This window comes from Hermetia illucens, chromosome 2, assembly GCF_905115235.1.
Source record: "Hermetia illucens chromosome 2, iHerIll2.2.curated.20191125, whole genome shotgun sequence".
Classification (NCBI taxonomy): Eukaryota; Metazoa; Arthropoda; class Insecta; order Diptera; family Stratiomyidae; genus Hermetia; species Hermetia illucens.
In genome coordinates this window covers 74209922-74224187 of record NC_051850.1, presented here as the reverse complement: position 1 = coordinate 74224187, position 14266 = coordinate 74209922, and the positions used below count along the sequence as shown (strand labels likewise).

The window sequence follows — 14266 nt, the reverse complement described above, 5'->3', positions numbered from 1 at the left end:
CCCACACAAATGAAAATGGGCTTCATCGCTAAAAAAACAATAGCACCCTCGAGAACGACATCAAGATGAACGCGTGTGAGCTTCTCACACGCGTTCATCCGAAAATTGAAGTCACGTTCTGAAAATTCCTGCACTATCGCCATCTTATAGGGATGAAAATGAGGATCATCACGAAGAATTCTTCTCACGGAACGATCGGATAGTCCAAGGGCAGATGCGTGTTTGCGCGCAGAACGCCGTGGCGATCGCAACATTGACGCTCTCACTGCTTCAATGTTCTCAGGTGATCTAACGGGCCAAGGGCCTCCAGTTCTTCCTTTTGTCGCACTTGCAGTTTGTCTGAATGTAGTGACCCATGTAACAATTGATTTGCGGTCTGGGACGGGAGCCAACGGGGCTAAATTAAAGCGATTCCGCTGTGTTGCAATAACCGAACATCCGCTTGAAAAGTAAACCTCAACGGCAAAGGCATGCTCCTCACTATTCCAACGATGGCAACTGAACCGTGTCGGGACAAAACTTTACAGTATCCCCTCTTGAATGAGACCACTAGCGCTCCGCTTTGACATCATCTAACTAAGTGGCGGGCATTTTAAAAAAGGAAGTTATGCTGCCGCACCCTGTACATCCAAGGATTCCAAGATGAATTTAAACTTGCTTCAGGTAAGTCAATTTTCAAACGAAAACAGACTCGCGCATCTCGGCCAACGAGGCCCCAGCGAACAAAAACCGATTTTATCTCCTCTCTGACAACGAGCATCGCTCCGAAGCGACGCACGCACGTTCCGGAACCTCGAAATCCGCTGACTCGGCCACTCTACCGTTAGTTAAAGATAAGAATAGAATTGGCTTTCTCCCCCCAATAACACTAATCTGAGTCTCTTCCGTGTGACTTTCAACTCTGACGAAGAGGCCAATATAGTCACACAAAAACAAAAATCCTCCTGCATCAACGGATTAGCTGGGAGAAGCCCCGAAAAGGGGAAGTCACCCAATGTTTCAATTGCCAACAATTTGGCCACGTATCCTCAAACTGCGGATACGACCCAGGTGCGTGAAGTGCGCGGACCCACATGCCTCGAGGGATTGCCCCCGTTCCAATGTAGAAGACAACACCGAAAAGGAATCGGCGGCACCACTAAAATGTGCAAATTGTGGCCAATTGGGTCACCCTGCCAACTTCTCTAAGTGCCCCCGCAGACTGGAATCTATCCAGCGCAAAGAAAGAGCAAAAAGCATCCCGCAGCATTACATGCTCTCAGTTACAGTACTTTCCGCAACGACGCGGGCAGAGGCACAGCCATACTAGTCAAAGCGGGACTAAGGGCAAATAGTATCCCATCGGCTGCACTGGCATCAAACTGCCTGTTAGCAGTAGTCAGACTTCCCGTCTGGGGTGGTGGCGCCCTCCGAGTCCTAATCGGCTCTCTCTACTTCCCAGGCGGCACAGGTCGTCACCTCATTCCCACTCTGGACGAACTCTGGGAAATCGCGAGCAGTTTCGACGCTTTCATTCTCGGCGGCGACCTCAATGCGAGGCACGTATCTTGGGGCGACTCAGTCAACAACGAAAATGGCAAAGTGCTCTTCGATTGGTTCCATTCATGTCCATTCCTTAGCGCGGACATCATTAACGCGGGAGTGCCATCCTTTCCTCGTGGATTCTCTTTCCTAGACGGCTTTATAATCTCATCCAATCTCTCAGCATGTGTCACTAGCTGCTCCTCTTTAGCAGCACACTCGGACCATCATGCCCTCAGCCTCTCTCTATATCTACAGCAAATTCTCCCTTCACTCCACCATCCGCACAAATACAGATCTTTCAATCTGACAAACTGGGACGCTACTTAGACAACGTGGTGGGCCCTCCCCTGGACAAATCCCGCATCCACTCTGATGTTGAGCGAGATACATACATCCGGAAAGTGAACTCTGCCTTCGAAACTACAATCGACAAACACGCCCCAGTTAAAGAACCTGGTTACTGCAGGGTGCCTTTCCCCCTCAACCCTCCTCTTAGTCCGCGATAGAAACAGAGTACTGGCAACTCAGGAAATGTTTATTTTACCGGTCATGGAACAGATGCAACGCTGACTACCGTCTCCTCTCCGAGATCATCAAACACCTGTCCAACAAAATCAATGGAGCTATTCGGTCCGAACTGAATGCATCTTACAAGAAACTCCTCAAATCCCTCAAACTCGGCCCACAAGTTTTCTCAGTAATCAATAGATTGGCCGGAGGAAAAAAATATACTAACTTCCACCAAACCCCGATAAAAATAGGTAACCTCCAGTGTCACTCCCCCGAGGAAAAAATATCCGCCTGCGTAGACTATTTCAGCCACTTAGTCAGAGCAAAACCGCCAGCAGACCCCATGTGGAACTCGGTGGTCGCCAATGCTGTCAGCGATAAAAGGTTGAACTTGGAAGGGTCTTACCTTTGCTCCTTTCCTCGCAGATGCCCGGCTGACGTAGTCAGAACAGGTCCGTTCGCCTCCTTTGTTTGTGGAAGTGTGCGCCTACCTTCAGTGAACGTCTCGCCATCCTCTTCAACAACTGCCTGAACAACGGCCACTTCCCGGTATCTTGGAAATCCGCCCTTCTCATACCCATCCCTAAGAAGAGGTGCTCGGCGATATCAAGAAATGAGGCCCATCTCTCTTCTTTCCAATATTGGAATAATCTTCGAACGTATACTACTAAGTCACCTCAATAGATACTACTCCGCTACCATTCCACTTAACCCATTCGGCTTCGAAAACCTCAGATCCACGGAGCAGGCAATCATGTACCTGCAAGACCTCAATCAACTGGAAAACAGGCATTGCACCGTAGCCTGCGCCTTAGACCTCGAAAAAGCGTTTGATGCTGTTTGGAAAGAGGGATTGCTCTTCAAACTAATCCAGTCCAATTGCCCCCTCCCCTTATTCAGACTTCATCTCCAACAGAACTTGCCACGTGCGTTTCGATGGGCTACGTTCCAGCGACTTCCCGGTAAACTCAGGAGTCCCTCAGGGGTCTATTCTAGGCCCCAAACCTTTTAACATCTTCCTCCACGATATTCCCCTCCCTCCCGTAAACTTATCCCCCACGACAACGGCAACTCAGGCAGCCCTTCTCCCGCCCTCTTCCCCCAACGACAATGGTCCTCCCGCGTCAGGAGGGATCCTCTTCGCTGATGACACCATCCTGTATGCGAGTGGTCTCAGGCCCTCAATAGCCTCCCTCTCTCTCAATATCCTAACCAATAGGGTCATCGTTTATTTCAACCGGTGGGCCCTTACCATTAATTCCCTTAAGTCTGAGGTTATTTGCTTCAGAAACCCTAGTGGGAAGTGCCACTGGTGCACAGTACCAGCAAGCAAAGACCTGCATTTACGCATTGCTAACCACACACTCAAGCCGAAATCAAATATTAAATACCTGGGAATCTCCCTCAACAACAAACTCAAATCCAACCCTCACGTCAGATCTGCTATAGCCAAGGCCTCTAAGGCCTCAGCTGCCTTAAAAAACTTCCTTTCATCCCGGGCCCTGTTCCCTGCCACCAAAACCCTTTTACACAAAACTCTCATTCGTCCAATTCTGACCTACTGTTTCCCACCATGGGCTACCATGTCACCGAACGTAGCAGAAGCCCTCCAACACTTTGAAAAGACGATACTCAGGAAATGCACGGCCAAATACAGAAGGCCAAACCTAAAATTTTACCAAAAAATCTCTTCTGTACGACCTTTCCGGGGTTTGCCCCATAATTCCGCACATGATCAAGTTGTCGCGCGTCAGACTGAAAAAGTGGCTGTCCCACCCTAACCCGCTGATAAAAAATCTCGCTAAACGCAATGCACTATTACGCGAGCAGAGATACTACGTGTCAGGGCCGACTCTCCTCTCGGACAGTAACTCTCCTCTCAACCATCACGCCTCTCCTCCCTCCTTCATCCCCTCCTTTTATCAAAGCTCCTCCCCGCACTTCCACAAAGGCTAAACGCGTAAGTCCAATGTTCTGGCAGTCAATCCTCGCGCAGGTGTAGATCACCTTCTATTATTTTTTCTTTACTTAGTCCAGATTAAGACAATAGACACTAATTAGCCTATACATAATGTAATACCTCCAAGCATTAATTTCTTCCCTAAATTAAGGTCCCTCCTTCTACCAATTAAGCCCCACAATACATGCCCCGCAATCCCCCAGTCCTTTTCATCCCTCACGCCTTGGGTCACTGTCCTCACACAGTCCCAAATCGAGTAAAAGGTAGCCCTTTCTCAGAATGCTAACACCATTGAGAAACAACTGCGCTTTACTCCAATTCCGTTAATCAATCCTGTCCATCGGTGCCTAAAAAACTCCCTTTTTCCCATTTCCCAGTACGGAGTACTATTTTGTGTTATGTTTGTTTAGTTGTAAGTTATAAATTATTCTTAGGTTTAAGCACATGTTATGTCGAATGAACACTGACATGCACCACCTTTTCACTTTATAACATGTAACTGGCTAAGCTGCATATCTCCGTAGGTTAGCATTACATACTTAATTAGTTACGCTTGAGCTTTTAAGTTATTATTCCTTTAGTACCACACATGTATTTCTTTTCTTTGCTCAATAAATAAGTCTGAAATCTGAATCAGTTTCTTGCGTTTTATTCATCGCTCGGTAAGTCCCGAGTGGGCCGCACCCAGCTCGCAACGATCCATCTCTACTGGTGGGTCGCCGTGTTCGTTTGTATCAGTTTGGTGGCCGAATAAAGGTGTTGAATGAAAATACAGCGCGATATGGCTCTGGAAAAGACAAAATCATAGAAGCGATTGTAATTTCAGAGAATCTCAACTCCGAATTTGCTGTCGCAATTAAGTTCGCTTAAAATATGTGAATATGCCATTACATTTCAGCCCGTAGTAACGTATCGACTCGAAAAGCTCAAAATCATTTGCAACCGCATTCACCACGGCCGTGGTCCTTGCGAAAGCCTAAGGGAACGCGGAAGATGTGTGTGTAACTTTTGACTTAAATTGTCTGTGGTTAGACAATTGTGGTATAGATGATGAATTAGAAGATTTCTGGTTGGGAATTGAGTAAACGGCGTTCCATATTGTTACATATCGAGGAAATCTAGTCGTGGAGGGAATACGGCTTCCATGGCCCCGCGATTTAATAGTGGATTCTGGCACAATAGCTTAGAATGAAAAGAAAATTTTCGTCTGTCACCCCTCGATGCTTTATATCAAGCAGTAACTGCATGATCTGAGAACCAAGAAATTTAAATGGGTATAGAGATGTTCATCAAAAGGATGGAAGAAAAACCCAGCTATAGGCACGGGTTTTGAAGGCACTTTTGTAGCATTGAAATGCATCACGTGGTTACAATAATATAATAATTTGTTTCGTCACCAAGATGCAGGTTACTGATGCCTATAGACATCTACTATCTTTGCGTCATCATCGAGTTAACTCCGAGCTTAGCCGAAATGCAATAGTTGAATACTACAGTTATTGCTGCTTGATATAAAGTAGTTTATCGAGCGGAGATAGACGGAAATTTGCGGGATGGCCTTAAATTGAATGATATAGAACCGGAAGAGGCAAAACGGTATTTGCTCCCGCGAAGCGACTTCTCCTCAATGAATGCGCGGATGACGCAGAAGACGACATCGACAGTGCAATTGCTGAAGACACTTCGGAGTAGAATTTTATGGTGAGGAAGTATTTTAAGACTTTTCCGAGTCACTACATACCAAGAGGGTTTTGGAGTCATTAAATATTTCGGAAGTGATGAAGCAAGGGATTCCCTCTTCGGCGGGGATGAAATGCATTAGACAATACCTTGCCGTGGTGCATTTCGAGTATAAAAAGTTTTCTGATTTTCTTGTGTTGTTAGGCTAGTTATTACAAGGTGACCCTTATATACTATGATGTCGTGGGAATACAGTATATACACACGAAAATGAATAGAAATGAGTATGATTGTTAACGAGTATGATGTTTAACGAAATCATAGCTATCTTCAAGTTTTTTAACCTATATTTCTAACAAAAGGATTTATTAAGTTGTTTGTTGAATTAAAGTTGAATAACAAAATACAATAAAATTGCACTGAACGAGCTGAAATTCAGTTTGACGAGAAACTAAGAACTAAATGAGATAATGAAAAGTTTTTAATATTCCGAAAGGTAACCGAGATGTCGAAACATTTTATTTTGGTTTCATTTTGTTTTATTTTACGAAAATCGATCATCGAAACCCGTGGCTACCGGAACCGTGACTAAGTAAATGTTTTGACTAGGGGCCAATTCGAAAACTTCAATCTTCAATATTTCGAAAACGGAGGAAGGTATCGAAAACTTTTACTTATTATTTTAGTCCTATCTTGGGCCATTGTGCCCAAATCCGTCATCAGATCGCGGGCACACGTAAAACGCAACGAAATACAAGTTTTGAATGTGGGCCAATTCGAAAACTTCAACCTTCGATATTTCGAAAACAAAAGGAGATTTCGAAATATTCCTCTTTTTATTTTAGTCGTCTTTTAGGCCATTATACGAGAATCCATCATCAAATCGTGGGGTCACGGAAACCATAATCGTGCTCTACTAGTTTCCGCAGATCCGCAGTGGTTGTATTAGGTAAGTTCCGTTTAGGGTTCACGAGGCTCGCGAAGTCTTCCGTTTGGCGTCTAATAGCTGCGTTCCTTTCCATCTAATAGTTGCGTGCGGTATGGCGCCCGCGAGCTTGACAAAGCCAACTTGACGATGACGTCGAATAACATTTCCTTTGCTTTTCAACTTTTAATTGTCAAAACGAAATTTTGAGAAGGTAATTATTGAGCAAATACTTTATGTTAACCTTCTACGTGACCGTTCTACGTGATCAGGAAAATCGCCTCGACTCCTCGAGCAATCACAAATTCAAACAAGCAAACAAACAGTACTTTGTGTAATTGTATGTAATATGATTTGATGAAAAATTATCCTTGCTTCTCAGCTGATTTCATGTTTTTTCTCGATGTTTTAAAATAACGCGAAGCGCATTGGAAAACTGACATAACGAATAACAATTGCACGCAAATCGCGCGGGGGTCATTGCGATCGCCAAACGGTACGTAAGTAATCGTGGTTGTCATTCGTTACGTCAGTTTCCAATTCAGATAAAATCTCAAATCAGCTAAAAAATAAAGAGAATTTTTCATTACATGTAATTACTACTTCTAAACAATTATCTCCTCAATATTCCGTTTTGGCCAACAGTAACAGCGAGCAAAACGCGCTTGTCGTCGCGGACCTTGCGAGGCTCGCGAGCGCCAAAGGGTTCAAGTATTGAATATCAACATTCCAAGCCCATGTCGTATTTGTGTCATACTGTATAAACTAAGCATTGCGAAGTAACTTGTTCGGTCGTAAGGTGGTTATTTAGTAGAAATAATCTACAGATTTATGAGAGCATTCGGTTTGACTAATGTCCTTTGAATGTTCTCATCGATAAAGTAATAGCTGGATTGGATTAGAATTTCTGGGATTCAGTGCGGATATATGTGGCAAGAGTAGGACGTTTCGACGTTATAAATTTAGATATATTAAATCAACTCTTATAGAGCAAATGGAGAAGATTCCAATCTTCAACAGTGTTGAAGATGAGTGCCGATATTGGAAGGAAAGAGCAAAATTTTATTATAAAGAGTAAGCTAAGTAGCTGATATGTATAATATATGTCACAATTCTTTGATCACTTGATTTAGGTGGACTGATACTAAACAGGAGTTCGATGAGTATGTGGAGGACTCAAAACAGCTGGAAGCGGAAATGGAAGCGACTGCAGAACAGAAGGAAAACGTTATAAGGGACTTACGAAAACAAATTACTTTTCATGAAAATGAATGCGAATCTTTCAGAGTGAGTTGTTAGGAAGTTAAAGAAAACCTAAGTTTGTAAGTTTGTGTTGTCATATTTAATTTTTAAGTGTGCTGCTAGCAAATTAACAATGTAATCAGTTATATTTCCTCTGAAAATGCCAAACACCTCACAACAGCTGTTCTCGCATTTTAATGCTTATAACTTTTCGTAGTGCAATCACTTTAATGCAAGTGACAGGGGGTTTCTCAAAATTTGATATGCCTATTCTCACCGGATCTCAGGCATTAGCCAAATTACCAGTGAAGCCAATTCAGTTTCAGTGATCGTGGCATTTCTATCTGGACTGTTTCCACTTACGGCAACATCCAGCTCAATGGGTTAGTCGAGGTGGGTTACATATGCCCAACATAAAGGAGTATGGTTTATCAAGTCATTATTCATTTCGGCCGGTCTTTAGGTTGCTCCCCATAGACAGATATTCAAATCAATCATTCTCCCCAGCGCGAATTACAAGTCCATACCATCAAAGCCGTTTCTCTCGCAATTTCCACTCGATTCACTGATCATGGGATGCTACCCCTGGTCGAACGCAACATCTTTTTCTCCATTGCCACATGCCACTGTTCATTGCCTTTTATAGTCGGCCAGCCCTCAAAACCATAGAGGACGACACTGCGGTCGATTTTGAATTCGAGACGTTCGTTGATGTGCCTATCACAAAGAAAGCCAGTTGTGGAACACCACTTAATCCAAGTGCTGATGCGTCCAACAATTGGCTGATGGCGTTAATCCGAGATATTTACACAGTTATTGTAATTACAATAGAAAGAGTTTGCGTACAAAATGAATCGCAATGCTATATGGTTAGAGGGTAATTGTGAACTACAAATCGTTCGGTTCGACCGTATCAATGCTACGTTCTAAACGCCCGCTTAAATTGAGTGAATGTGAACGGCGTCGCAATTTCAAAAAAAGTGAAACAAAACCCTAGGACAAAGGCTTTAGAAATTGCTACAGATAGAGATAGATGACTTATTAGAGTCTAAGATTCGAGACACAATATTTCATCCAAAGAAATGCCTAAGATCGTAATCAAGAATGGAGCAATATAACGTCTTACCAGTAAACCAAGTTGACAAATTCAATTCCTGCTTGCTTAGCAGAAGTTAACAAACGCAAACGATACCTAACTAGTTACTTACCATTGGTAACTACGAAAATAATCGTATTTTTAAATATTTTGTTCCTTTTGAACCAAACTTTTGTATTTTTCATGTACACTATATATTGTTGTTTCTGTATCATTTATTTTTCCTTTAATGCTTTTAAATTGCTTATGCTATGCTATGTTTACAGTAAAAATTAGGGTTTTCATACATGCAAAGGGGGTGTGTAAAATATAATCATGTCGTGTGTCAAATTATTTATTTTAATAAGGTTTTATTTTACACAAAACCTTAAAAAGGTATCGCAAAACGCAAAAGGGCTGAGGAGAAGTAGCTTCTTCATATATAGGGCTTTAATATTTGAATGTCAATTATTTTCGTTAATTATGACTTTGCATGGCTTCAGATGCAGTAAATTGGCAGGAAACTTTGATCCTAATAGCTAGATTCACACGAAACTTTGCAGTATTGTGCACCATACTGTCCTCTATGCTGCTACGGCTCTCGGTTCCCATGGTACCAGTATACCCCTTTTAAGGTGTGGCGATCTACTGCTACTTCAGGTGAGTCCCCGTGTAGACTCGGGGTCTGATCGTCCTAATTAGGCCTTAAGAGCATTCACCTACTGGATAATTTAATAAACCTACGACATACTCAAGGTGGGTTTTGCTAATAACTTCGAAAAGCTGTTAATATTATTAAATTTATTTGAGCAGACATCGAAATGAGACATTTTGAGGATTACATTTCACGTAAGCGCATGGTCCTTATTTCTAAAGTTTTGTTTCAAAACAAAACCTTGTTAAAATCGGTTCAATGTCTGTCTGTCTGCCCGTCTGTCTGTCTGTCTGTCAGTCAGAAACACTTTTCTTAGAAACGGCAATACCGATTGACACCAAATTTGGTAAGAAGGTGGGAACTGTGGACCCCTAGACATGCAGTGAGTGATATCCTTCTACGTTCAGATTTAGGGGGGGTCCCCGTACATGTAAAGGGGGTGTACAATTTTTTTTCCCCGAATATAGTCATGAAGGTCTCGATTAGTACTTTTCGAAGCCAGTCTTAGTTTTGAGATTTGTTAAAAAGGCGGGGAGTGGGAGGGGTGGAAAGTAATGATTTCTTTAACGGACGTATTCTCAGAAACTACCCAACCAAAAAATCTGAAAAAATTCATGAAGCTGCCTCTATATGGTGTCGAGGCCTCAAAATACTCTCCATATCGATATCTATTCAAATTAAGTTAATAATAGTATATTACCGTATTTTTAGGGAAATTGAGTAAAACCGCCATCAAGTTTATGCCAGAATTATAGAAGTTGGTAGTAGTATAAAATATAATATGAAGTACATTATCCCCAAGTTTGATCAAAATCATACTATTACTAACAAAGTTGCAATAGCTCAAAGTTGACTCTCCCCTGTAAATTTACTGTAACTAAATATCAATATCACATTGAAGTGGGTAGCCAGACATGCTAAATGTAACTACATAACAGGCTACGTACAAATGGGATAGTTCTACACTTAAATATACTCACAGAAGAAGCAAACAAAACCTTTCATACCTGAAGCGTCCAGCTTCCGGTTTCCCGACTTGTTTTTCATTAAATATGGTTATATGGGATATCCAATGAAAGTTATCAATTAGTACTTTTCGAAAATGATCTTGTTTCTGATATGGGCTGAAAGATAGAGGAGTGTTAAAATAGTTATCGTTCCGATGCTTGTAGTTCTTCTAAATAAAAATAAAACTAGGTAGCTTGCTCCTACTACAATATATTTTAATAGTTAGTAAATACGTATTTCGAAAGCTACTTACTTTCTTCCTCAGTACTTAAGCTACTAAATCATTGGGAAGTTTTTCCTGAATTTTTAAATAAAACAAATTAAAAGTCTGTAGGGACAGATTATAAAAAGTTGCTTAAAAGCTAAAGATCCGTATGTGGGTACAGATTCTAAAGGGTAAAGAGAAAAACGTAAAAAGGTCCACATGCAGGTAGGGATAATATAATAACTTTTAGGGTTCATGGCCGTCAATTATCAATAGTTAGTGGGTGGTGCGGTCCCTGTATTTGTCAGCGAGTTTTTTGATTAGCCTTGATGCACAATTCCCTCCATCTGTGTTCATCAATTTTGCCGCATCCTTTCGCAATATTTCCAAGCTTTCCCATGCGTCCAAGGTGTGTGGCTTATTCACTTCTCGTACCAGCTCAAGATTTGCCCTCGTCACAGAATGCCCCTCCTCTATGACGTGCATCGCAACCGAAGAACGCACCGTGTTGGCTCCTCGTCTTTCTCCCCTCTCTACTTCCTTTAGGTGTTCTTGGAACCTAGTAGTGATGAGGCGTTTTGTCTGGCCAATGTAGACCATCTCGCAGTCATTGCAGCTGATCTTGTAGATCCCACTTTTTTCCCCTTCCGTTAATGGGTCCTTTTCGCTCCCTAATTGTTTTTTAAGGGTTGCGTCTCTGCTTGATCCAACCACTTTTATATTGTATTTCCCTAGGAGAGATTTTATTCTATAAAAGTCATTGGATAATGGTATGCTCACCCATTTAGTATCAGCTAGAGTGCTTTCTTGCTCGAACAATGTTGACTGTTGGTTCTTCCATATCTGGTCTTTCTTTCTCTTGATCAGCCTTTCGATTTCTTCGACCGTGTAACCATTCTTGATAGCTGTATCAAGTATGAACATTCTTTCTTTATTGAAGCCATCTTTGGTTAGGGGGTATGTGCAAAGACGGTGCACCATTGAGTTGTAGGCAGCCATTTGTTGTGTTGCGGTATGAGCCGAGGTTGCTGGTATCGTTCTTTGGGTTGCCGTTGGCTTCCTGTATATCTCGAATTCGAGTTTTCCGCTATTGTTAATTACTCGTAGGTCCAAAAATGGTAACGATCCATGCTCTTCTTTTTCTATTGTGAATTGGATCTTCGGGTGTATCCTATTAATTTCTGTTAACGTGTTGTCTACCCTGTCCTTTTCAACTATGGCAAATACATCATCGACATACCTGAACCAAATCCTCGGCATTATCCCCTTTTCTTCGATGATTGTTTCAACGTATGCCATAAACATTTCCGTCACCAGTGGTGATATTGGGTTGCCCATGGAGACTCCCGCTGTGGTTTTATAAAATTTTTCACGAAATGTGAAATAATTTTCCCCCATGCATAGTGATGCCAATTTAGTGTATTGTCTCACTTTGGCCCTCCAATCAATTGTGGTGTTAAATTTATTCAGCCAAACTTCTAGTTGGTGAATAGCTGGTTTTATCGGAGTGTTTGGGAACAAGGATTTGACATCGAATGATACCATCATTTCGTTTGTGCTTATGCATGTGGACCTTTTTACGTTTTTCTCTTTACCCTTTAGAATCTGTACCCACATACGGATCTTTAGCTTTTAAGCAACTTTTTATAATCTGTCTCTACAGACTTTTAATTTGTTTTATTTAAAAATTCAGGAAAAACTTCCCAATGATTTAGTAGCTTAAGTACTGAGGAAGAAAGTAAGTAGCTTTCGAAATACGTATTTACTAACTATTAAAATATATTGTAGTAGGAGCAAGCTACCTAGTTTTATTTTTATAGAGGAGTGACTGCTCAAAATGCGTGCCCTAAAAAATGAAGCCGGCCTCATTCTCCGAATCTATCCAACCGAAAAATCACAGTGGGACTCTACGAAATCTAGGTCGACATGAGGCTCCGATATCTGCACAAATAAAGTTAATAATAATATATTTCCATATTTTAGTTCATCCTAGAAATTCAACATTTGGCATTGGTGTGGTGAAGAAAATTCAACTATTATTAGTAAAGTTATAGAGGGTGAAATTTCTCCAGTTTTGTGTGAAGCATTCTATAACGTTTATGATATTATCATTACATGTTAGTTGGTCGATTCCACAACAAAGTGAGCTCATCTGAATGGGGGTCGCAAAGAAACATTTTCTTTTAGTCATTTGTATCTTCTTTTTCTCCATTCTTTGTCCCGTTCACAAGCGGGGTCGGGTTGTCGCGATCGATTTCGCCAGTGGTTCTATTAAATGCCTGAGCTGGTTGCAATCGCGAGGCTTTTAAATCCTCATCCAGCGTATCAAACCACCGTTGATTCGGCTGGCCTCGCAGTTTTACCACGATCGGTGCAACCCCATATCGATCGCAGATATTCTCATTTCGGATGTGATCAAAATCTGTCACGCTACTAATCCAATACAACATCTTCGTCTCCACTATCGCAAGGCGCCACTCATTGCCTTATAGTCGATCAACACTCAGAACCATAGATAGCGACAGGGCGGACGACATTGCGGTAAATTTTAGATTTGAGACGTTCGTTGATACGTCACAAAGAACACCAGTTGTGGAACCCCTTCATCCATGTTGTGCTAATGCGTGAAGGAACCTCACAACGCACCCGAGATATTTAAATCCCTCAGATCTGGGCCGATTATTGCCGCTGACAGTAATTATGCCTATTTTATGGGGATCGGCCGTCAAAAATCAACTTTATTTAGATTGAATCTGAGATCGTGTTGCATGACAGGATCATTCCATTTTTGGACAAGTTGCCCGAGATCATGTTTGCTATTAAATGCTAGGAGCACATCATCTGCATAAAGCAGTGTATAGGCGCTGGACGTTGGATGTCCCGTGTGACGGTGTCCATAACAAGAACAAAGAGGAGTGGTGTGAGAACGCTTCCTTTATGATCACCAACAGAGACACGAAGCGGTTTTGATACATCCCCCACACTTCGATATTTACTTTTCAGATCGTGGTAAAGTAATTGAACCCAGCGCACGAGTTCTTCTGGTACTAAGTATTCCGTAAAGCATACCAGATGAGTTCGTGTGGCACACGCTTTCTCTACACCCAGAAATGCAATGCTTTCTTGCCAGTCAGATGGTGTTTTACCTTCCCGATTAACGAATTCACTGAGCCGCGGTGCTTCCTCGATTTCAGTTACGCTAACAGGTGCATCTCTATGGTTTTACCTACCTCGGGGACTTAATCCCACGGTCTTCTTTGGACACGCACTGATTTTGTAACCACAACCTGAGCTCCGCTGATGCAAGCTACAACGGTACCAGTTTATACCGAGTGCATGGCTCAGCATTCATACTGGTGGATGCAAAACCTACCTAAATCTCTTCCGAACTAAGTAGTATGGCACCCGTGTTGAAACGCAACACCATGTCGAGGTCCGAAAGTTTCTGCTCGCTTGAACGTAACTAAGAACCCCCATGAAGC

At 42.2% G+C, this 14266-nt stretch overlaps 2 protein-coding genes across 9 annotated transcripts in view; one reads left to right on the top strand and one right to left on the bottom strand.

The window, feature by feature from the left end:
• The first annotated feature begins 6257 nt into the window (after window positions 1–6257).
• LOC119647923 (nuclear distribution protein nudE homolog) overlaps window positions 6258–14266 on the top strand; it is a 105350-nt gene continuing 97341 nt past the window's right edge. For 2 of the 8 annotated variants that reach the window (XR_005248966.1, XM_038049252.1), the window contains exons 1-3: window positions 6258–6939; window positions 7245–7673; window positions 7733–7886. Coding sequence is in view for 7 of the 8 variants with exons in the window: in XM_038049252.1 (XP_037905180.1) it covers window positions 7594–7673; window positions 7733–7886 (234 nt within the window). In the remaining variant the exon portion in view is untranslated. The remainder of the gene's footprint in view (window positions 6940–7244; window positions 7674–7732; window positions 7887–14266) is intronic. The other 6 variants (XM_038049251.1, XM_038049250.1, XM_038049249.1 and 3 more) reach the window with 6 other exon arrangements.
• Window positions 10190–12354, bottom strand: LOC119647922. Its single transcript, XM_038049248.1, has 2 exons — window positions 10579–12354; window positions 10190–10442 (listed from the first exon to the last, which is right to left on the bottom strand). Exon 1 carries the CDS (start codon window positions 12330–12332, stop codon window positions 11061–11063), a length of 1272 nt encoding a protein of 423 aa, XP_037905176.1. The 5' UTR covers window positions 12333–12354; the 3' UTR covers window positions 10190–10442; window positions 10579–11060.